The sequence below is a fragment of the Pygocentrus nattereri genome, chromosome 8, assembly GCF_015220715.1.
Source record: "Pygocentrus nattereri isolate fPygNat1 chromosome 8, fPygNat1.pri, whole genome shotgun sequence".
Lineage (NCBI taxonomy): Eukaryota > Metazoa > Chordata > Actinopteri > Characiformes > Serrasalmidae > Pygocentrus > Pygocentrus nattereri.
The window spans coordinates 18,523,709-18,549,029 of NC_051218.1; the positions used below are offsets into that span (position 1 = coordinate 18,523,709).

General features: G+C 38.9%; 1 protein-coding gene across 2 annotated transcripts; it reads right to left on the reverse strand.

The window, feature by feature from the left end:
- Positions 1-2,084: 2,084 nt before the first annotated feature.
- mtnr1ab (melatonin receptor 1A b) lies at positions 2,085-24,683 on the reverse strand. Of its 2 annotated transcripts, XM_017704099.2 has the most exons (3): positions 24,250-24,323; positions 7,176-7,264; positions 2,085-3,682 (listed from the first exon to the last, which is right to left on the reverse strand). In XM_017704099.2, exons 2-3 carry the CDS (start codon positions 7,192-7,194, stop codon positions 2,814-2,816), a joined length of 888 nt encoding a protein of 295 aa, XP_017559588.1. In that variant the 5' UTR covers positions 7,195-7,264; positions 24,250-24,323; the 3' UTR covers positions 2,085-2,813. The 2 variants fall into 2 exon arrangements, with proteins under 2 accessions (XP_017559588.1, XP_017559587.1); XM_017704098.2 differs by lacking the exon at positions 7,176-7,264 and having other exon boundaries at positions 24,250-24,683.
- Positions 24,684-25,321: the final 638 nt, after the last annotated feature.

A 25,321-nucleotide genomic window follows, 5' to 3' on the forward strand; every position in this document is an offset into this window, starting at 1 on the left:
AATGATTCTATATTTAGTTGCTAACACTTCTGTGTAATTTTCTGCTTTTCCTAATGCTAAAAAATGAATTGCTTTTATAAATTTGATGTATTTAGTTGGTCTCTGAGATGGGTTGTCTCACTACTTTGATGATGTAGCAATTCTACATAGAAAAAGCAGATAGAGATCAGGTTGAAAAATGCTGGAATATTCTTTATCCCCATTGAAATCCCAGGCTCTGATTAACCCCTTAAAATCTCATCCTCAGATGGGATTTAAATATGTAAGAGACCAGCTGAGACTCTTTAAATTCCCAGGTTCAGGCCTATTATTCAGTAATGATACGGAAAACAATGCAAACTGATTTATACGACTCACAGGAGTGAGGTCATCCGCTTTTATGGGGTCAAAAAATGATGTTCAATCTATTTTGTTCCATTTCTCAAGTGCAATGTAGACGTGTTAAAGCATGAAGAGCAAAACAATTACAGTTCAACACAGCTATGTTCTACTAAGCAATGACATGGCATTCCCTTCTCTCAGTTACTGTATTGATTTAGCATTCTTTCTGTTGGGGAGTTTCTTCACCAGTCCATACAAACCTGGCAACCCTGTCCTGAGAATCAGGCTAAAATATGTCATCATGATGAAATCTCAGTAAAAACTCTCTATGGAGCGGATGACTTCACCACCGCTCATCCTTTAAGCGCTTATTTAATCTTTTCAAGTTCATTAAGAAGATAAGAAGAATGCGGTGGGGGCAGGAAGGGCAAGGGTTTGAGCAGCCCAAGAAGTAACGGTATGTGTGGGGGCGGGGGGCATTGAAAGGAAGTGGGATCCTTTGTCAAAGCAGTTCAAAGACAAATGCAATTTAATTCAGCTTCCTCAGATTTACACTTTCAGCTCCATGCCCAGAAATAACCATCCGTGGGCACAGAAGCAGGTCAATGTAAAGAGCCTTTGACTTACGATTAAAAATAACTCGCCGCAATACATGGGCAGGATGCATGTTGAGTCACGCTATAAAAGAATTTTGTATGCAAATGTCCACAATAAGTCTTTTGGGTATAAAAAGAACATTTTAGAACACATCTAATTCATTCGCCATGGGACATCCCGGAATCTGGAATGCTTTCAAAGCAACCAATAGGAGGTATCGTCACTGTGCAGTAAGAGCATCTGTAGAACATGTCCATTTGTCCCAGAAATCTGTTTCTGCTCAGGTGGTCCAAGCCATCGAAAGGTTTTTTTTTTTTTTTTTCCCAATATTAAGCACTTAGAGCAAAATGACAACAAAAGAGTGCTATAAATATTTTTTCAAGACTGGTTGTGCCATCACATTCATTTAAAATATGGCAATTACCATAATGGCACCCTCATTAAGAATCATTTATAATTAGGACATAATTAGGATAACACATTCACAATTGCTTTTAGCGTAATCCTGGAAACTCTGATTACGGTATGAACAGGCATGAACATCCTCCCTCAGTTCAGTTTAAAGGCATCTGTACACCGCGATTCCATCTGAGTTTGTTCCAGCAATACTTACTGACATTTGACAGTTGAAAGACAGACCATGGGAACATGTTCAATCACAATGCTTGTATACAGTACTGTGTGAAAGCTAGAGACCACCTTTCATTTATCTAATTTCTGATCAAAGTACTGTTTATCTGTTGGTGACAGTTCTGGTGGTCTTGGATTGTTGTTAGAAGTCCAGTTTTATTTTAAATATATACAATTGTTTCCCCTATTTTACACAAGTAGATTATCATGTATCTAATTTGACCAGAAATACCTCCTGAAAAACAAATCACTCGTTCTAAACAAAATAAATATAGATGCTCTCTGACTTTGCACAAGGCTAGATGTTGTAAACAATAATGTACTTTATCAATAACAAATTTCCAACAGCAACTTGACATGTCAAGGTGTTTAGAGTACAAAGAATTTAGTCCATTCAGAAATATGGACGGAACATTTCCAGCATTATTTTTGTGCATTTATTTTGACCACAATAAGCCGCTCTCGGCTTTCCACGGCTTTACATTTCTTGATCCCAGAGTCGTGGGCTACTGCTATGGTACATGAGCCATCAAGCATTTTACTTGGAGCATTCTGTCATTTTATTAATATATAACATGATACATATGATATGGTTATACAAATTTAGAAGTAACCCTTCAAAAACAAACAAAATATATGACGTCTGTGTAATGGACAGTCTGCCACTAGAGCCGTAAAATATTTGCATTTAACAAAGCAACACTTTCTTGTTGGCGCAACGGTTGTATGACCAAACTTTTGCTGGTAAGCTCTGAAGCTTTGTCGCCGAAACACACCGTCTCTGGATTTACAGCTCACTCTGTTAAAAACTGTTTTGGTGTGTGCTACAGAGAGCCTTTTTAAGACTGTGAGCAGAACCAGGAAGGCGAAACAGGAAGGCGCCTGAGTCAAATTCTGAGTTAAGTCAACAAATCAAATCACTTTGTCAAATGCATATTGAGGATATGTGCTTAAATAGATGTTTCTTCAGCTTAATGTCCACTTCAACATATGAACAAGAGTTGATGGCATTATAAGCACATCTCTTTTGCAAAACTGCCAAATGTCACAAATAAAATAAATACATCTCCTTCATTATGAAATATTGTAAACACTGAGACATAATATTGGCAAAAACAATCTGCACCCCTGTATGTTTGAATATACTGTTTATACTTTTATCACTGTACAGCATTGTTTACTGTGGCTTACTCTTTATCTGGAGCTTACTGAGATGGGTATTTGGCATATTTCTGGTTCACAGTGTCCCAAGCCTTCTAGAGCTTTCATACCGAGTCTACTTTCACTTGGTTATTGTTTGTCATTAAAGGGGATGGCTTGCTTTTGATCCTGTCAACACCTTCGTTCGAGCTTTCCGGGAAGAACATCCTAGCAGTGCAAAATGACACGATGATTTTTTTGTACTCTCTTCTGAAGTTCTGATTGAGCAGTCCATATACGATTGCATTAAGGCAGCTGTTGAAGTAGGCCATGAAGTAACTTGATACAAAAAACCACTCAGGGATGAGCGGCGCCACCCGCACGGGGTCCACAGCAACGGCCAGGCCAATGAAGTTGAGGGGAGCCCAGCAGACAGCGAAAAGCACAAACACCACGAACATGGTGACGAAGTTCCTGACGTCATGCGGCGTCAGCTTGGGCCGGAACTCGGGCTTGACGCGCCGCCGCACCTGGATGACCAAGATCCAAATCCTCAAGTAGCAGTAGGTGACGATCAAGATGGGCAGGATGAAATGGAAGAAGACCACGGCGATGGTGTAGGCTGAACTGGCTGACTGCGCAAACGTGCATGAGTACACTCTTGGGTCATACTGTAGCGAGCCCACAAAGAAGTTTGGCACTATAGCCACCACAGTCAGTATCCAGATAAGAAGCACATAGCAGAGGGAGTTTTTATCACTGTACAGCTTATCATACTTGAGGCTGTGACAAATGTAACAATAGCGGTTGATCGCGATGCCAGTGATGTTAAATATAGATCCGATGACGCTCAGTCCCATCAGGAACCCACTGATTTGGCAGTGGACAAAGCCCAAGTTCCATCCATTGTGGAAAATGGACATCAGCACCAGGGGGTAGGGGTAAACAGCCACCACTAGGTCAGCTACTGCCAGGCTCACCACAAATATGTTCCCTGCAAAAACAAACACAGCACAGTCTCAATCCTGTTTTGTCATTTCAGATTTATTTTCACATAAGAATAGGAAACCAAAGAAAATGTAGTAACAAGGCAGCACTGGCCAAAATATCTAGTAGAATACAGCAAAGTCACAAACACATAACACATCAGTAAATAATACAAAGCCATAGAAAGGACTTGTTTCCCTTTTTTTTTCTCTCAGGTTCACTAATGACAATGTTTTTTATTACATGACAGTTTCTCTGACCACTCCCTTTTTATCCCTTAACATTAAACAGGCAGTTTTTGTTACTGTGCTTTTAAGACTGATATATGCAAATGGTCTTCTGTTTGGCTGCCCTGTATTGTGCTTTTTTCAAAAAGTATTCCAAGCCAAAACAGTGTGAATGGGAAGAGCTAAACTGCTGGAGGCTGAATAAGCAGACATATGTAAAAGCTCTTGTTTATACAAAGGCGCAGTTGAATACAAGCATTTAGAGACCCCTGGTAAAAACAAGTACACATCCTTGACAAAGAACACATTTCTGCACATTGTAATGCATAATTACTGTTCATCTGCTGCATTTTACATATTGGGGAAAAAATAAAACAAATTGTGGCCTGTACAACATTTATTGCACATTTTACATGTTATGTTTTATTTTTTCCAGTATGTTAAACTCAAGCAAATGAATAGAAACTGTGCATAAAAAAATGTACAAAATTTCCACATAGAAGTTTTTTTTTTTCTTGTAAAGGATACATTCAATTATTTTCACTTAGAAAAGCCAAACATGTCATTTAAAAAAGGTTATTCAAACATTTGCATACGACTGTATATGGACTGTGCAATGGTACATTTTGAAACTTAAACAATGTTTACAGACAATGTTAAAACTCTTCCATTTAAGAAAAGTAAGGCACAATTTGGGTTTTCCATGATCTGGTATCTTTCTATGATGTTATGTGGCAAGAGAATGTGTATATGAAAAGACAAGAGTTTTCCATTGCATGGCGCTTGGCTATTCTTGTATGTCATCAGAATAGATCTGCACCTGAAACACACATTTTTGCTACAGACAGTACTGAGAGATAACTATGCAATGTTCACTTTTAGTAAGCAGTTGTTAACACAAAGTAGTTAAAAAAACAAAAAAGAGACTTGACAAGAATTAATGCAGCAAGAAAGTACAATATGAAGAGTGTTCTATGACAAAAACACTGTAGTTTTCCCTGTTTGCCTGATAACTTTCAAAACACTTTACACTTGTTGTACATCCCATATTTCTTCATGGATGACACCAGTTGTATTTTAAGAGTATGACCTTTATCACATTAATTAAGTCATATCTTTCCTTAAATCCGTCAGCTGCTTTCTCTATTAAATGGATTTAGGCTGCACCTGCTACTGTCATATGATGTTTCGTTCTCCGGTGAAGAACATTCAGAACGTCTGGGCTCTGACTCTCTCTCTCTCTCTCTCTCTCTCTCTCTCTCTCTCTCTCTCTCTCGAGAGAGAGAGAGAGAGAGAGAGAGAGAGACAGTCAGCTGTGGTACAGTATATTTAATCACAAAGTATAGTACATTTTTATTCCTTACTACAGGCAGAATAAATTTCATTTCATTCATAACATACACACATAATCTATGCCACTGATCCTCCTGGGCCATGAGAGATGCTGGGGCCTATCCCAGCAGTCACTGGGTGAATTACTTATCTATTGTCTACTACAATCTACTGCCTAAATAGCACATTTCATTACAAAACATTTTGCATTACAAAATAGTAATGCCCCCGCGACCCTGACGGAGAAGCGGCTTAGAAAATGGATGGATGGATGGATGGAAATAGTAATGCATTGTCTTTATTGGATTCAAATGTCTGTTTAAAATGTATAAAATGTCATGTATAAAACATATTACATCCTTTATCAAAAATAAGTTAACATAACAGAAAAGTGATGTAATATATTGTATTAATGTGGAAATTGTGTATGATTTGAATTAAGTAAATTCAATACATCACTTTTCTCAGCGTGTAACCTATAATTACATTTTTTTCTGGTGATGACAAAAGCACAGTAATTGTCACTCATTACTCACTGAACCTTCAAAACAGAAGTTCTTTTGAAAGCACAGATTATGAACTTTCAGTCAATACTATATCTGTGTTCTTCAGTTGGAGAGAAGACATTTTATCACACTGTAAACATTAAAAAGGCAGCTGAATTTAAACTTACAAGGCAACTTATCATACCGTTAACGCAACTTGAGGACACTAGAGTTCACCCAGGTTTTTAGTTAGGTAAAATATACAGATTTTTCCAACTAGCAGAGACTCCTTTCTTCACACAAAGCTTAAAATATATGTGCACACCTGTCAGGACTCTACTGCTCATAATGGGTTAAAATATGTTTATTTTCAGTATGTTCTATGTACAGAAATAATAGTCTTAGCATTGACCCCTTAACAAGCAATGGGCCCAGCTGGCAGGCCCAAAGTATTATTACACACTTTTATAACCAAAGCAGGGGGATTAAGAGGTCAAACACACAGCAAAGCAAGAGGACAGTGCACTATGGAAAGTTTACCCAGACTAAAACATCTGAATGTTGTTTAAAGCCTTATTACATTAATGAACCTGTCAAATTAGTATTTTATTATTTTATCATAGCACATTATTTTGTATTGTTTTATATATCTGTGCTCTAACACGCTACTGCTATTACTGTAAACTACAAAGGTATTCAGCGCTATCCTGCCATACTTTATTCATGCATTTTGGGAGATGATGGGCTGGACTCTGCTGTTCATGGGTCAGTTTTAGACTTAAAACATAATCATGTGGTTTGGGTTTGAACTAAAATTTCATTCCAAAAGGTCTAAACCTCACCAGGCATTTGAGCTCCCAGTTATAGATGGCTGAGGCATTGCTGGGGTTTATATTCATGATCCCCTGATGTTGGGTGAACACAGATGCTCCACTTGTCTGATTCTGAAGTTACTCAGTTTTCAACTCCTTCAATGTTCAAAACACTACAAAAAGTATTTCTTCCTTTAACTTTACACAGTATCTATCCACAGGCTCATTGCAACATCAGGAGATTGAGTTTGAACCCTAATGATGTCTCAGGCATCCATTACTGGGAGCCCAAGATGAAAAAATGCCTGGTGGGCATTTTTTGTGTATGAAAGGTTTTTGTTGCAGAATTTTGATATGCAGAAAGAAAAGCCACCCTGGCTGATGTAGAATGCATTCAGTGTAAAGTCAGTGTAAAAGTAATTAATTGCATAACGTACACTGCATATCTTACATGATTACCTTTGATTAGCACAGCCAAACAAAAGCAATTCTGTTTTTGACTTTTAAGTTTTAAGCTAGCAAAGGTGATGAATTTCTTCTGTTCAAGCAACTAAGCACTCCAAAACGAATCAGATCAGTCACTCACGCCAGATATGACACTTGCAGGAGCAAGAAGCATGTAGTATGACCTGAGTGATACTGACCTGGAACTCTTTCTCCCATCTGTCTTCCCTCATTACTGCTAAGCTTGTATAACTGGTCTCTGCAATCCACAGTCTGCTGCCATGAGGCGCTGGGGGAGCACAAGTTTGAAAATGTTTGGAAATGTCATGCCTGCTCTCTCATTAGTTCAAGCCACTCCTCTCTCTGTGGATTTTTCTGGGAAAGACATGAACAAAAAGAATTTTTGTCTGGATTTTGAAACGTTTCAGAAGCTGTAGTGTTTTAAAGCGTTTATGGTGACTGGGCGAAGGCTTGTTGTCAGATAGAGCGCCACTCTGACCTGAACACGAGTTTCCTTTTTCTCCCCCTCATGTCACAACGCTGTCACTACGCTCACCGCGACAGACCAGGCGACATGATTCCTGGAATGCTGCAGGGTTTGCTAAGTATACGCATTCATGATTTAGTGGATTTAGCTTGATGCTACAGGCGAACATCAGAGCAGAAGAGCTTTCCAGAACAGTAGCTTGAAATTATTTTTGCAGTGACATCCCTGCACATCCTCTAGTTTTTGGGCTGCTGTGTTCTCCTTTCAGCCAGACATGTGAGAGATGAGCAGGGAGCGGCATGTATTAGAGCAGCAGCCTGGAATGCCCAGCAGGGTCCCTTTAGTGTGACCCTGGGTCCTCTCAGTGGACATCATCTCCATCTTTAGAGGTCATGAGTGAAGAACTGACTTTCTGAGTGCACAACTGATAAATGAGCTGAGGGTGCCCCACTAAGGGAGTGCCCTCTTCTTTGTATGGATATATACTGTAGAGGTCTTTCCTTAATGCACTGCATGAAGTGAGGACAAGGCTCAGACTTTCAGCTTCATAACATGAGACCAAAACAATTTCCATTTGCAACGGAGGCGGGCCTTACAACAAAACAAAAACAAACAAACAAATAAAAAAAATTCTAAACAAAAGACGTAAAAAGAGTATTAATAATTAAGAATAATGTTATGTTGCACATCAGACCTTTTCACTCCTTTTATTTGTTCCAAGCTCAACCAGTTGTAATGTTTGCTTTTTTTAATTTTCAGTCCTAAGCTAACACCTAAGTGTTTAGATTTTTAGCAGAATGGGCTGTTAGTGTCTGGATCTTTGAAATACAATGGCTAGAAGACAAATGATAGCTTGTTCGCTGACCTAAAGATGACTAAAAATTAAACTAATATTAAGAATTTATCCTGTTTCTGATGGCATTTCTCTGTGTCGCTGCACTCACACATACAAAAGGGAAGTAAAAAAAGAGAATAAATTCCACTTATCTGTGTCATAGCTGTTATCTATAAACACTGTTATATAACAGTTAGCTCTGGCCACGCAAGCTGATTGGTTGAGAGGCGTTCTAACTGTGCTGATATTTCGCCATAACATCATGGGTTTTTCACAAATACCGCATCACTCCACTAAGTGTTGCTAGGCAACGAGTTTGAGAGCTGTAGGAGATGCTGAAGTCATTTGAACGTTTTTACTTCTTATTTTGCGAACAAACAGAAAATGGAAACTTTAAGATCACATTTGACTGAGAGCCAATTTGGTCAGACTTTGAAGATGAGACTAAGTTAAGTGATACTTTTTGAATCCCACAAACGGGGAAATTCCACCTCCACATTTAACCCATCCATTAAGTGAAACACCACATACACACTAGTGTATACACACACATTAGGGGGCAGTGAGCACACTTGCCCGGAGCAGTGGGCAGCCCTATCCACGGCGCCTGGGGAGCAATTGGGGGTTAGGTGTTTTGCTGGGAATCGTACCGGCAACTTTCCGGTCACAGGGCCAGTTCCCTAACCTCCAGCCCCGAGACTACACTAAATTCCCAAACTGTCATCACCACTGAGCAGCTTTTCAGTCGGCTGCTGTGACAGAAGAATAGCTAAACAACCTGGTATTAGCCAGAAATGAACCGAATACCATTCGCTAAACGTGTAGTTTCATCTTCAGAGTCTGACCAAATCGGACTGAGCATTAAAACTGCCGCAATAAAAAACAAAAAAGCTGCTCAGTGGTGATGACAGTTAGGGAATTTAGTATAAGGAGCTGGAGAGCGAACTGCCGGCTGTGCAGGAGTGAGTGGAGCTCATTACTCTGACGTAGCGACAAGTTGCTTGTTAAAGAATTATAATTGGAAGGAATTGCTAATATTAAAACATATTAAACGCCACGTTCACGGCCCAAATTATTGATCTCTTGCTTTAACTGTTGTATAAAAGCAATACAACACTCGAGGTGGTGTGTTATCACATATCAGCCATAAGGTTATTTCGCGATAACACACTCTTAACTCAATAAAAGCTCAAAATGCTGTAGATCCACCTGTAACACTTTTGAAAATAAGTTTTTGAAAAAACAAGTTGAAGAATGGCAGACATTTTTATTCCTCTAATAATGGTATTACTCATAATAGAGTATTGATATTTCCTGTATTATGCAGCTTGCTTAATGTGGTATTATGTATTTTGGAACAAGCCCTTGATAGAATACCCGCTGCAAATAGAGCACAACTGTAAGAACTTCAAGTTAAAATAGCACCAAACAAGTGATTTTAACAGATGAATTACAAAATATTCAAATGAGGTCACTTACCCAGTTATTTCACAGGCATAACACAAACATAAAGGATGTCATGCCTACTTTAAACAGTCCTGGAGTTGTTGCTGCTTTTCCTTTAAGACAATACCGCTTTTATGATGCCTACACAATACACTATTACACTGTGATTGTGATCATCCAAGCAAACACGACTATATCTGGTTAGAGGTGCAAGGTACTTTTGATTGATTGGAACAGCCTTAAGACCATCTGATCTAAAAAACAAACACTGCATCCAACAGCTTATTAGAAACATTCTGTTAAAAGCAGTGGCACTGAAACAAGCTACTGCTTTAAACTGACAGAAGGAGCTCATTCCCCACACTCCAATATACAAAGTACTCCTATATTTCATGTAGCTTCCTGCACTGTACCACTCACATTATTTCAAGCTGAAGGTTTGATTAAGTGCAAATAAGGTTTATTAAAAAAATAAAGACTCTGCTGAAGAAATGTTTTCTATGAGCTGTGGGTGTAATTGTCATGGAGGCAGAGGCACTTGCCCCACAGCACTTTCACTTGACCGCAAGCCACGGATAAACTCCATAGCATCAGATGGTCTATTCCCAAAAGATTCTAAGTGCTGAAATAACACTACATTGTAATATACAGTACATTGTAAAAGACTGCTCAAATATCTATTTTTGCTATCTTTTTATGGGGGGGGGGGTACTGTTTCTGAGGTAATGACCAAGTATTGTTAATGTAACTGCCAATAAAAGCAAAGACAACTGTTATGCTACTGCAGTAAACTAGTAGTAAAAAGCCTTGATTTCTTTAAAGAGCTACTCTTCAAATTTACTTTTGTGCCTTAGCTTAATGATACAATTTAGTGATAGATATTTTCAGATAAAGTAATATCTTTAGATCCTAGGCTTACATAGACAACTACCTTTTTTAATTAAACTTTTAATGAAGTGCAAACTGTGGATTTATATTAAAATGCAACCACTTGACAATGTGTCTTTATTAAAAGTAACACTATTTTCATTCTGATATACATAACATACTGACACACAACCACAATGAATCTTAGACACTGTGTCATTAAGAATTGAAATAAAAATATATATTAAAGGACATTAAAAAAAAAACATTCACAGTAAACATTTATCTGGTTCATGTTTTATATTACAGTAGCAACAAATGCTATTGTCTCAGTGACAGGGCTGTCTAACAGCATTGCACTAAATGCCAAAAAATAACTAGGCTAAGAGGTCGGTGTTTGTGTCTTTAGAGAAAAAAACATGCAGTGTTTCAACTAGAGTTCAACTAGTGACTGAAGTATCATGCATTCAGTACTATCGATCTGAAAAGTGAGTAATTAATCAGACATAAATAAATAACTGTTAAAAATAAATACATAATAATTATGCATTTTAAACATAAAGCCAGACATTTCAGTACTCCCATTTCACATGGAAATGAATGCATTGTCAAGTTAACAATAGGCAATATGGTAATATAATCAGGTAATAGAATCAGACTGACAAGTAACCTGATGATGATGTTTTGCAAAAGATAGTGTTAGAAAAGAGAAGTGATGGAGAGCTACAGAAGACTGCTTTGCTTTATAATATTAAATGTACACATCAAATGCTGTATTGCTAAATAATAGTACATATGCACATGCAAGGCTTTATTCCAATGGGTTATTATGGGCCATTAATAAGTTGTCACAGTAAATTTTACATTGCATGTGCAAAAACAGACCGGACATAAGCAAGCAGCATCGCCAGGAGATGGCAATATACTTTCGGAGCGACGATGAAACAAACTACATGCTTGATGAACTGAGGGGTATTCTTTAATAAAAAAAAAAAAAAAAGCCGGAATGAAGTTGTTTGCATGTGTTTACATCACGTCTTCTACTGTGAGTTTTTTGGCCATTTCCAGAGCAGAAATCCGATTACTGCCTGAGTCATATAGACTTATATATTTTATATTACCTGATTACTCAAGTGCATATAAATGCGTTGATCAGATTACTGTAATGATGGGGAGCGATGTAACATGTAACATGGACGCATGTGCGCAGACAAGCGAGATTTATTATGGGCAAATCCAAAATCAGGGTCAAGACAGTCCAGGACAGTCCAGTCCAGTCTAACACGGAGAGAATGGGGGTCAGACATGACAAAAGAACACAGAAATCCAAATACTTCACACCAAACAAATATCAAACATCAAACATATCAAACACGATCAAACAACAAACAGAGCAACACAGACCAGGGCAAACACAGGGCTTATATAACGGAGGCAAGACGAGGGACAGGTGGGAAACAGATGGCAACAATCAGGGCTGGAGTCAGGCAACAAGGGGGCTGGACTGAACCAAAACAAACGCACATGGATAAAAAAGTAAACAAAAAGCACATGGACAGGACTGGGAGGGGCCAATCGTGACAATTACTGACAAAATCTTATTTTCTGCAGTTATCCAATTATTAAGTGCATGCAAACTCACTCGTTGTCTCTGCTGCAGGTTTCCCAGAGTGAAAAAAGCATTATTTTCACAGCGTAACTTCTGATGGAATGAAAATGTCAGGGATGCATCAATACCACTTTTTCCATTCTGAAACTGATACCTAATCCTCTGCCGATATTGAGTCTGGATACTTATACTAACTCCATCTAATCTAACTAGTCTGTAAACGCTGATACATTTTAAATGGTTTATTTGGATAAAAACAGTTTCTGTGTCACAAATAAAATATATACATGTATATACCCCGACCGGCCATTTCATTAAGCACACCTCCTTGCATCTACACTGAGAACAGTCCACCAACTAAAAAACCCAGCCAAAAGTGGGCAGTACCCTGTGACCACTGATAAAGGTCTCGAGGATATACAGTGAAATCATTTTAATGTTGTTAAATGTTTTAGTGTTAAATGTTGTTTTATGCCTAAATGCCTCAATATTTATCTCACACATGTGCCCTGTATGCTTACATCTTCGGGCATCAGTCTCTGCTGGAGATCATTAAGTATTACAGCCATTAATCATGTCAGTAGCAGCTGCTGAGTAGCAAATTTCAGACCATGGCAGTGACTGATGCAGCTGACTGATGGCCTTTATCACAGGGTAAAGGCTATCGTTACCCCAGGAGGCCAGTAGTTCCTTACATATGTCTCTTTAACGTTTGCTCCCTCGATAACAACCAGGATCAGCATTAACTCAGACTGTAACTGATTACATAGCAAGAGAGGAGGGATTAGTGGTAAGTGATATATCAAATATTTAATCACAATACTCTAATACATTTTCACAATACATGATACAGATCACAATATTTATTTTTTCTGAGGTTTTGAAAGTTGAAACTGACAAAACCTCCAGTTGTGCCATCAGTATAATTATTTTTACTGAATGTTTCTTAAAAAGGCCTAATTATGCCCTTTGTTCTAACAAAGCATGCAGGTGATCAATGATCCTGAAGTACTGACAATATCCACAGCATGCTGAGAAGAGCATATTATGACATAATTTATCACAATAAAAATAAAATATTGTCAAGCCCTATGACAGATTACTGAGATGTCTGACTCAGTACCCATGCAGGTAAAGGACAACCGTTAGAATGTATTCATTATCGATGTCAACTGATATGAATTTTTTTACTGTGAAGAGTTTTTGCCCATATTGCCCAGCCCTAGTAATTTAACAAGAAACAGCCATGAACCTGGTAGGAACCTGTTAGGAACATGTTTTCAGACATGTTTCAAAATGAGAGGTGAAATGGCTAAACTACCAAACTGATTACCAAAACACCAAAACCAGTTGAAGCTTGAAAAAGTACAGAAGCTAAAGACAACACAGAAAGTAGGTCTGAGCTGAATTCTGTTCTGAATGTGTGCACATGCTCACTCAGAAAGTATCACAGAGCTTGCAACAACAAATGCAGCCCCATGCTTCTCCTATACAGTGATATAGGAAACATGAAAGCTCCAGTGAAAGCACACAGAAAGCTCTAGTTCCACATGGTGATTCATTGGACATGCATGTGGCCCAACTACTCTGGAGGCAAATTCTAATGAATTAAAAGAGACAAAGCCAGTGTCTCTGAATATATTATTAAGGAGACATTAGGTTTGATAGGGCTGCTGCATGTAGTCAGTGAAAAACTCCTCAAATACTGTGCTGTACTCTTCCTTCCTACAGAAAAAAAGTCTGGAGAATGTTGAGGAAATCCCCACAGGACTCTTCTCAACACCAGGTCATTCTAAAGGAACGTGATGGAACTATGCTTGGAGAGCCTTTACAAGCACATCACATCTCCCCAGCGAGTTTGCCTGTGCCACTAATGGCATTTATGCTGCCGGGCAAATCTCCAGTTAAGATTTTTCTACACCACTTCACACACAGTAAGGGATGCAAGTCCAAAATCATAGAATCCTTTCAAAGTCAAAGGAATGCAAAAACATTCTCACTATGCTGTCTCCACCATGCATTCATTTCCTCAGAGAACTTAGTTCTAAAGTGTCTTTCCAAGGTCTGAGCTGATTTTTTTGAATGTGCTCCATTCGCATTCAAACAAGCAGATATTTGGTAATCGTTTCAGTGTATGTGTAGTAGGCCACAACAAAAAGGGGTCCAAGGACACTATTTCCTGTTCTAAGTGCACTGCTCTAGCAGTACTTCTGGGCTACTGGTTAGAAGACTGTTGAACTGTGGAGTGACACGTTTGATCTTCAACAAAGAACAGTTACATAATGCAGTCTTCTGCAAAATGAGGAGCTTTTTTTCAACATAATATTAAAAAAAGGAAGCTGCAAGGGTTGAAAAGGAATAAGTTGCTAAAAAGAAGGAAAGAAGATAAGATCATGTCAAGCTGAATAAAAAGAACTGGTAGTCTTCATTTTCGCCTCTATCTGACTAGCAGTTGAGGCCTTTCCCCCCGGCAGAACTGCCCTCTAATTCACTCACTGCATTCAGGCAAGATGTAGTGGAATATGGCAGTTCTATATACAAGAGTGCAAGGACTGGGATCTAATTGCTTACCAATTTTCCCATTGACAAGCTCCGCTCCCACTACATGCAGGAGAGAGAAGTGCTGACTCCGATAAATAAATGTGATCCAGAATGTTCGGCTCATTATGAGATTCACAGCACCTTGCAAGCAGCTGCAGTAGTGTGTTCTGATTCAGGTGTCAGGCCCTGTTTATTCAGTGGGGAGCTGGAAATCAAATATGATGGTTCAATTAATCTGAAGATGATGAATAGACTGTGTGGTGTCGAGCTCTTGTCATTACTCATGGTTTGCCATGCTGCTGTGGCCGCGGCTGCAGGCTAACACACGTACATGCTTGTACAGCCAGACAATTCATTCGCTCTAAAGAACACTGAATTGCATGTCACAGGCAAAATGTAAAGACTAGGCTCAGCAAATTATTGCGGTTTTAAAACGAAGTGACAGAGATATCCACGTTTACGGCAGATAAATTACGTTACAATACAGTGTCGACAGCACTTCTTGAACAAGGAAATTATTGCTGTTGTTGGAAAAAAACCTTGTATCTCCATTTTTGAGATTTTTTTATTACATATTTTAAAAACACCTGTTGCCCTTTACATTTTGTGGAAATTTCATGATGACTTTGAAAAAAGTCTGGTTTCATTGACTTACATTAAAAGCAAAGTAGGTTTTTTTCCTTCTCCTGTAAAGTTACCATTTTGGAGTCATGAGGTTTTGTTCCGACAACAGCGATATACTGTATAAAGTATAGAAAGAGATACATTGCTTATAAACACCAACAGTGTAACTGCATAAATCTCATGAAAAACAAGTGGCTGACTGGAAGTCGTCCCATTATGGATTGATTTTATTAATTTATTTGTATCAATTGTTTAATTTGTCCTACTGTTCCTTTTTAAATAGTATATTTTTTGCAAATGCTTTAATTATTTTTAACCCTTTATTGCATGGAGCTGTACAGCAAACTTTTTTTTGCTTGACTATAGTATCAAAGAAATGTTTTTCTTTAACTGAAAGCTTTCCTTGTGACAAGGCATATACGTCTGTGGTCTGTGGGCGATCCCAATGTTTTTTTTTTAATAAATTGCAAGAATGTGGCAAAATGTTGTTTCACATCTGAATTTCTCAAGACACTGTCTCATACATGCGTCCTGTACATTTTACTAGCATCAGTAAATATTATAGTCATTCACGTCGTCAGTAGCAGCTGCTTCAGTGGATTTATCAAATTGATTTAAGCAACAGGAGATGAGAACATGCTGCTCTGTAATACAGACTGACGGATGGAGCACCACAAGCAGACCAAGTGAACACGTTTGCTATACCAAAGGCTAAATCAGGGCTTAACGTTGTCATTACACCAAAAGACTATCAGTTTCTTCCATATGTTCCTCTAACTCTCGCTCCCTTAACCTGGACTAACATTAAGTTAGCACGTTTTACACTGTTGGTACATTGTTAACTGGTTTGCTTGTGGCATACTAGTGAAACAAATTCCAACTCCATATCACCCAATACCATTACCTCCTCACAAAATACTGGAACTGCAGATTTTGCCATGAGCATTTTTGTTGCTACTTGTAAGCCCACACAATGACATTTTTCCATCTTCCATTTTTCCATCTACTGGCACACATGCACGCATCACATCAGAAGTAGCCCACTGCTTCCTGCTATTAGTGTATCAGTATCAGTGCCATTACTGATACATTATTAGTATCTGTGCAACCCTAATTTTTGCATTCCAAGTTGATGTTTAATGAATATAATATTTGTTAATCCCCTTTTGTATTCCCAAAACATGTATGGGTATTTGGCTGTTACGCGTGTTGTTGTTGTTTTTTTCATGCTTGAATGATGAGTTTGACTATATCCTATGGCACTGTATCAGTTTACTCCTACTGTATGCACTGCAGATTACAATTCAATTGTTGCATGCTGTTCAGATATGGCAACAACATTCAATGTAACCTAATCCATAATTAGATTTAGATAATTAGATAAGAATTAGATAAGAAAATGCTAAAAACAATTTTCCATGTGTAAATTATAACTCATGCAGAAAAGATTTAAATATAATGCTACTGGTCTGCATGCACATTTGTCCGTTACAACTTGTTTGCAAACCTCAAAAAGCCAATACGTTGTGATACATATTGTAGGACGTGTTACTGGCTGGTACGGGCCTCTAGAAGATTGTGAGGCATATCTGATGGCCATGCTAGGAGGTTCATGGGTGGCGCATTTCCTCTGAATAGGGACTGTCTGTGTTGTTGATGTTGTTTGTCAGTTAAAGGTATGCATAGTCGTTTATTGTGTTATTTTGTGACGTTGCAGGTTTTTTGGTGGTTTTTGGTTTCGTGTAAGTGGTTGGTCTATGTCAGCGTTAAGTATATGGCTAATGGTGACCTCCCCTTGTAAGTTTCAGGCTTTGTATGTGTATTCCTGTCCTAGTGTTTAATAAAGAGCACTTCTTGTTGTGGCATAATGGCCTTCTCTGTGTCTTTCTTGATATATAGACAATACTGTGTATCATGCAACTGTCTTCATGCATTATGTTGTAGTTTGCCAACTCTCAATGTATGGGATAGGTTTATTGCACTGTTCAAGGTGACCTGGACAAGTTTACACCCAGTCTTGATTAAGGCTGTCTCTGTGCTGCACTGATATGATCACTCGCAAATCAACACTGGCTGAAATACAACTCGTTCTTTAGCATGATAAGCATGCGGAGACACTAAGAGTAGAGGCCTACCCACCACTATGCTGGCATGTGTTTGTGGGCGAGCTCTATGGATTTACAGTCATGTCAAATATGCGTGTCACATGCTCTGCAGATTTAACAGTCGGCAGCTCGTTTTAGTGCTGCACTTTAGTCCTAAAGATAACACTTGTCAATGAGAACCCTCACTCCATATAAATCAAACCCACATGACTAGGATGCGAGGTAGACCACTTCTTTCAGTTCTATTCATTTCACCCTGTCCTCTGTGTCCTTGATTCATCACTGTGTCATCCTCGAGACAAACACACTGACTTACTGCTGAAACGCTCTTTTTCATCTCATCAAAAGACAGTTTCCAGTTGAGAGGGTGAAGGAGTACTTCTACATAACACAGGGCACACTTTATTGTCAGTATCTATTCTGTTCTCTCCTTATATTTGTTGAATTCTCTCTCGAGTACACTACACATTTATTCAATAAGGCTTTTATGACTAGATAGGTGAACAAATATTATAGTCATTTTGGATAGCACAGGACCTGCCAGTCTTTTCTTTTTCTCCATTTCTTTCATGCACTTATGGGATACTATTCAATGATGCAAGCTCAGTATAAAAAGAATGGCTGAAGTATTCCAAAGCAATCGATTATCTGAGCGCTAAAAAGGAAACCGTATTATTTCAGGAGCGTGACAACTTAAGTGTTTATAATGATCTCAATATCTTCTCAGATATATGTGGTGCATTATTATTCTGTTTCATATCCAATCAAAAGTAATGGAGCTCTATATGTGAGGTTCAAAGAAAAAGATTAATATCAATATTTTGAAAAATATGATATCTTCTTACTAGACATCTTGAGCATCTTATTATTCTGTTCTGCATCCAAACAAGAAAAATGCAGCGCAATCCATGATGTTTAAAGGCCATTTGTGTGGTTTAATGTACCAAAAACAATCATAATTCATTTTTAGATGACCACTTTCTCTCTTTATTCCTTTGGAATTAAGCAGGCGGATTTTGTCTGTGTTGACTGCCTACTTTGAGTTGTGCCTCATTAAAAAAGCAAGCCAGGTTGAAACAGTCTTTAACTTGAATGGGCAGAGTCTAACGGCTGTAGGTTGACTGATGGATAAAAACAACACATTCAAAATGGGTCGTTTTTGCTGCTTAGTATCAATATATTCACCCTATTGACAATTAAATCATGCATTCTGAAATGATAAAATGTTTACATACTACATCAATTTATGTTATTCTATAATAAGCAAGAAAAATGTCACTTTCCATGATATGTGCCCTTTGACATGACGTTTAATATCAATACTGACATCCATTTAAATGGTGCAGTTTGACAGCAGTATTGAGCAGTTTTGAGTGAGTGAGTAATCACGTTGAATGGTTAGCTGTAAACCTGCCAGTTGAGTTTATTACTCCTGGACACGCACAAAGCAACAGAAGTCATATTTCGCAGTCACGTGAGGCCTTTCATCAGTGGCCCCAGTGACAAATATAGAGCTGTAGCAATAACATTTATTCATGAAGATCATGCCTTGTAATATCTCTGTGTAGAGAATGAGACCTTTCTGAAACCTTATCAGGGGAAGAGATGTGACATTTGATATTCAGTCATCTGCCAAAGTCCAAGCCACGTAAAGCTTGAATAAAGGATTGTGGCGGGCCCCGGGATGGCCTCACTGTCATATCTCTAGACAGAAGCATTTCTGAACATGTACCATCGTTTGATAGGTGCATCATTCGAACCCTTGACTTCCCCAGCATCTCCCAGAGTGCACATGAAGCAATCTAAAACCAGCCGCTGCAATATGTTCCAGGTGAGCTCCGGGGAGTACCTGTGCTAGGCTGAGCCAGGAAAAGCAGGCTTATTTTGCAATCAATTAAAGGGATACTCAGAGGCCAAATAAAGTGAGCTTCTTAGTCTCCAGCTGTTTTCCACCCTAGTGGAATCCAGAGGCTTCTCAATCGTGAAGAGAGCTAACAAGCTCTGGCCCAATCGAGCAGTAGATTCAGTGTTAGAGAGAGGAATCAGTCTCTGACAGAACCACCGTTACTGACTGCAGCAAGAGTTCATTCCTTATGATTATAAAATAAGGCCACATGCAAACCAAGGGCCAAATTGGAGAGAAATCTAATTATAAAATAGTGAAGTTTTCTTTTAATTTTTAATAGCATAATGTGATTAAATTTTCCAGATCAACTAGGCTTTATACTATACGAAGGAGCACTATCAAACGCACCATAGGCTACACCATACAGTAGTGGTCACAAAAACAAATGATAAAATCTTGACTTTTTTCAATCTTATAGAAGTCTTATGTTCAAAGCAAGGTTTCAAAGTAGCTCGAGATGCATGTTCTTTGCATCATTACATACTGGATTTATCTCTCTCCACTCACACTTACTTACTTCACTGCTGCTTCTTATATTTAAATATAAATATATATTGCTGCTGTTGGAACAAAACACAGTATCTCCATTTTTCAGTTGTTGACAAAATCTGAAAAAGGCTTTTGCCCTTTACATGTAAATTTAATGAAAATTAGACCAAAAGAAACGGCCCAAAACATCTGGAAAAGACTCTGGTTCCACTGACTTACAATAAAAGTAAAGTATGTTTGTCATTTTGGAGATTTGTTCCAAAAGCAGCAATCTTTTTTTTAGACTCTGTCTTACTGAGGTTTAATGCTTTAAACGACAGTTGAATGACATAAATGGTTCAAATGATTTGGTATGAGCATCACAACTGGACATTTTTTCCCCATATAAAAACAAATATAACATTTGTTGCAGCATTATTTTTTTTCTAAAACTCCAAGTACATAAATTAAATTGGCCAAAGGGTAATAGTGGTCCCATCTATAAATATGATTAGCTTAATAGAATGGGGTGAAAAGACAGTTTCCAGTTGAGAGGGTGAAGGAGTATTTCTACATAACACAGGGCACACTTTTCTGCCATTATCTCTTCCCTTCTCTCCTGTATTTGTTCTCTCTCTCGAGTACACTACAAAGTTATTCAGTATGGCTTTTACGACTCTGAGCAGAATCTAGGCAACTAGATAGGTGAACAAATATTACAGTGATTCTGGTTAGCGCAGGACCTGTCAATCTTTTCTTTTTCTCCATTTATTTCATGCACTTCTGGGATAATATTCAACGACGCAATTATCTTACAAAAAAAATCTAATCTAATCTAAAATCGAAGCACATTTTAAACGATCAGTTACATCACAACGATTTGTCCTAACTGACTCACTCATAAACTGAAACGATTACATGTTGTTTTCAAATGTCCACCATCCTACCTAAATAAGGTCCAGTAAAAGAAGCTTTTCTTCTATCACACAGAGTCTATGCATAATGTGCTGTGGAAAGTTCCCCTTGAATGAACAGTGAGCTTCACTTAATAAGACTGCCTTGGGCTCCTACGCCACGTCAGTATCGCTAAAGCAGAATGGGGAGAACAGCGAGAGAAGTACAAAGAGCGTGACTCTATAAGAGATCTTCAAGAAAATAATTAAAGAGGCAACTCTCCATCAACCCTTTGAAAAGGGGTGTTCGGCTTTCCATGCACACTAACGCACTTTGCAAGATCTGCCTACATGACGTCTCCTATGGCACTGGCAATATGTATAGCTGGATTGGAGCTTTATTGGCAGTGAGGTGCTGTAGGTAACACTGGGTGTGTTGAAATGAGTCCTGCGGACCAGCAGGGAGTACTTGCTCTGAATAATCCAAACAGACATTGATGTCACGGCAGATCGAGTCTTGGAGGTTGAATAGGTTTATCTGCATGGGGGGAGAGGGGGAGAGCACTGCGTTCCACAGCTGAAGAACAATGCAGAATGAATTATTCGTGTATGCATGCATGATTCAGGACCTGTGAGGATGTTGTGTTGAGTTCAGTCTGTGCTGAATGTGTGCCGTGATCATTTGAAACAGGCAGCTCATTAAATATTCCCATTGGTTGAGTGGACCCTACATTAGGTCATGGGACATCTACTCACTAGAGAGAAATATAATGAAGCACACATCGTAGGAGGGTAATAGAACAATTACTGGCTTAACCTGACCTACTAATCAGAGTACATGTTGCACTGTACTCAGTGGGAGGTCACACCACAGAACGTATTCCATACAGGCTTCCTTTGTGCGGTTACACTAACATTGTAGGGTGCAAGTGTTCTGTTTTTAAATGAGGTGCCATGACTGGAAAATGAACATAAATTCTTAAATGTGTGGTAAACATTAAATTATTAAGCTGCTATTAAGCTCATCTTAAATCAGTTTCCAAATGAGTGAGGCTTGAAAGAGCAACAACTTCTCTCTCTCTAACTCTCCCTTGCAACTCTTTCTGTGCAATGATATTATGAAGATGATGAAACTCAATCACTTCCTTTCATTTGGTACGCCTTCCATCCCTGCTTTTACTCTTGTGTCAAGACTAAGTTTTACAACACAGCACTAACAGAAGGTCTTCTCTCTATTGGCAAAGGAGAGTGGCATATGGGATGGTGTGTGTCACCGGCGATAAGCACTCCGTCCACTTGTAGGAGAGTAACTGGCTAGTTTGGTTCTGTTTGATATGGAGCCAATTACCTGAAGCCTCTAAAAATAGTTGTTCTTGGTCCGGTTTGACCCTGTGGGTTGCATCTTTGGAATAATGCGATGAAATGACATTAATGCGATGAAAAGACTAGCCACAAACAAGCAATATGAACAGTACAATACGAGACTGTTTGCCTTAAATACATTACAAATATGTAAATAAACCCAATAACAGCTTGTGAAGTAAAATTCTGCGCAGTAAACATGCACCAAGGCTGTGCAGCACCCTGTGACATTCAAAACCCAAGCATTTAGCAGTTGGCTGTTTTCACTATTAAAGCTTAAAGTCAAATGAACTACACTCTGTCTTAACTTACTTCAAATATATGACCAAAAAGTAGGGATACACCAGCACACCTGTACCAGCAGTCTCTGCTGATGCCCATATCTGATATTTTATGTACCTATCTGTTGATGCATATATCACTCATGATCCATAAATATTTGTGAAACGTAGAAACCGGGACTAAATCGACACTCTTTAAAAGGTTCTTCAATGGTTCTTAAGTAAAGGGAATTGATCTATATAAAATTGTGAGTTTTTTAGTAAAGACAATGGTTCTATATAGACTCCTTGTCTTTAATAAACAACCTTTGAAGAACCACTGAGTGTGCTTCAATGGTTCTTCACATGGTGAAACTGTTCTTCAGACAGGAAAATGTGTTATGTATGGTTCTATATAGAACCTTTTCTTCTACTGTTATGATGCCAAGCTTGCAATAACAGATGATTCTTTTTGGTGCTATATAGAACCATCTTCCAAAACACACAGACCTCAAAGTTTTGATCAGAACCATTCTCTTAACTAAAGAACCCTTGAAGAGCCATCTTTTGTAAGAGTGCACACAGACAGAGAAACACAAGTCATTTGTAGAAGGTTATAAGTGCAGCAAAATAAACAGAACGGAGACATTTTAGCAGCCAGACACAGAACCCACACGTTCTTTTCTTCCAGGGTATAACAATATGCCATCATTTACTGGTTTTAAACGTAGGTCATTTATTTATTTACCATTTTTATTTGTTATTTTGTTTGGTTATTAATTATTGTCGTTATCTGCTGATGCTAATAAGATTCTGATATCATTATGCATCCCTACCCAAAACCGCCATTAAACAGAGAAAAAAACAGGTCAGTTGAGTTCTATTTCCTTTTACTCAGTGACTCCAGTCATCCGACTCTTTGTTGATCTAAGATCATCTTTGGTGCCTTTTCTGTTATTGGCCACCTGCCACCTGAAACGTCCGCAGAGATGAATATCTTATTGGCCGTCTTCTGCTCACAATACTCCTCTTCTCTGAATATCAAAACATGAAGCAACACTGTCTTTTTAATAATGTCTAATGCTGCTGGGCAAGTTTCTTATATTTCACTCATCTCAACACACAAACCAAAAGATACAGTCATTGTGTTCAAGTTACTTTAAGGTCCAGTTACAGCTGGGCAATATGGCCAAAACGTAACATCACGATACTTTAAGGACTTTTCACCATACACGATACAATATATATTTTGAAAAAGTGCCAGGGTTAAAAAAATACTATCAAAAACTATGCACTCTTTGTAATTGCAACTGGGAGGTGTTTCAAGCACTGACCATATCCACGATTTAAGCACTGACCATATCCACTTATAATAAATGAAATGAAAATGATACTTTCAGAATCGAAATTTGTGCAGAAAATCAGGGCAGGACTCCTTTAAAATCACTTTCAGACAGGTTTTTTGAGGGAGATGGCTAGGCTTCGTCAAAATGACCGTTAAATGACAAGAAACGCCTCAGGTTACTGCACATCTACTGTAAGGGGCAGCTACTGCACACGTGCCCCAAACTGCTTCCTGAAAAGACCTACACACCCACTTATGATAACAAGGAAAAACGACCATATTTAGAGCGGTTTTTTCGGGTTATTTGGTTTTTATGCTGTTTTTTCCTGGTTATTTGGCTTCCGACACTCCGTCTGAGAAGAAGTGTTTGTCCACCTCTCCTCTCCTCGCTCGCCGCGTAATCTAGAGAGCATGTGCGCGCGCGCGAGTAAGCTGTGGCGCGAAGCGACCCAACTGCCCGCTCGAGCTCCGTCACTCAGCCAGCGGTGAGCTGCGCTGCCGCGCCGCGCTGGGAGAGGCGACCTACCTGCGTTCCTCAGCTTCTTATTCCTGTACACGGAGAAAATCACCAGCAGGTTGCCCAGTATGTCGACAATGATGGTGAATATCAGGACGCTCCCCAAAGTTGTAGAAACCCACGGAGGACGCGTGAGTGTGAGCTCAGAGGGGGCCAGCGAAGCAGAAGTGTTCGTTAAGCGGCTGCCATTTGTTTTCATTTTATCCTCACTTTCTCAGTCCTCGGAGTCAGTCACTGGTTTGGGCTCCATTGGGCGGCTGTTGCACTTTGGCGAGGAGGTGAACTTCTCTGCCTTCATTGTCGGAGTCCTCGGCCGACTGGACGTGGAGAGCTGAGCGCGGACATATGTGGCCACACTTTTATAGCTTTGTACCTACATCAGGTTTTGGTGGTGTGTGTGATATTCGACGGGCAAGTTAAGTTCTTCTCTAAACGCCATGACTCCTGACTCCTGACTCTGCGGGAACACCGCCCCTCAGCGGAGGAGAGCGGAACTGCACACGGCGCTGATGGATTTATTCCCCCGAGTTCAACCTCATTCATATACATTCACGTGCGACCGTTTAGGCACGTGTTCATTCATTTTTGGGGGTCATTCAATGATTTACTTAAAGGGGAAATTCCGTCAAATTTCTCAAATTTCCGAATAATTCGGTCCTTGAGATTTAAACAGAGTGCTTTGAGGTAAAATTGTTCACTGTACATAACATTTCTCTACAGTAGTGGTGACAGGATCCAGGCATCACCATGTCTACAGCACAGTTGTGGGCTTATATATGTCTTCTGAGTTGGTTGGTTGATGATGATGGTAAAATAGACCTAAATCTGAGTAAATAGGCTTTTTTGGGCACTATTTTGTCTATTCCCTACCACGAATGGATTAAAATAAATGAAATAAAATACATTTTATGCCAAGGTTTTATCATAAAACAATGTGTTAGACATCAAGCACCATAATATCAAACCACTACATGTAATAACCTTCTGTGAGGGAGCTTTCAGAGCTATTAAACTCTTCAGGTGTCTGGTTCCTATCACCACTGCTGTGAACACTTCTTCTCTAGAAAGGAGTGTTTCACAC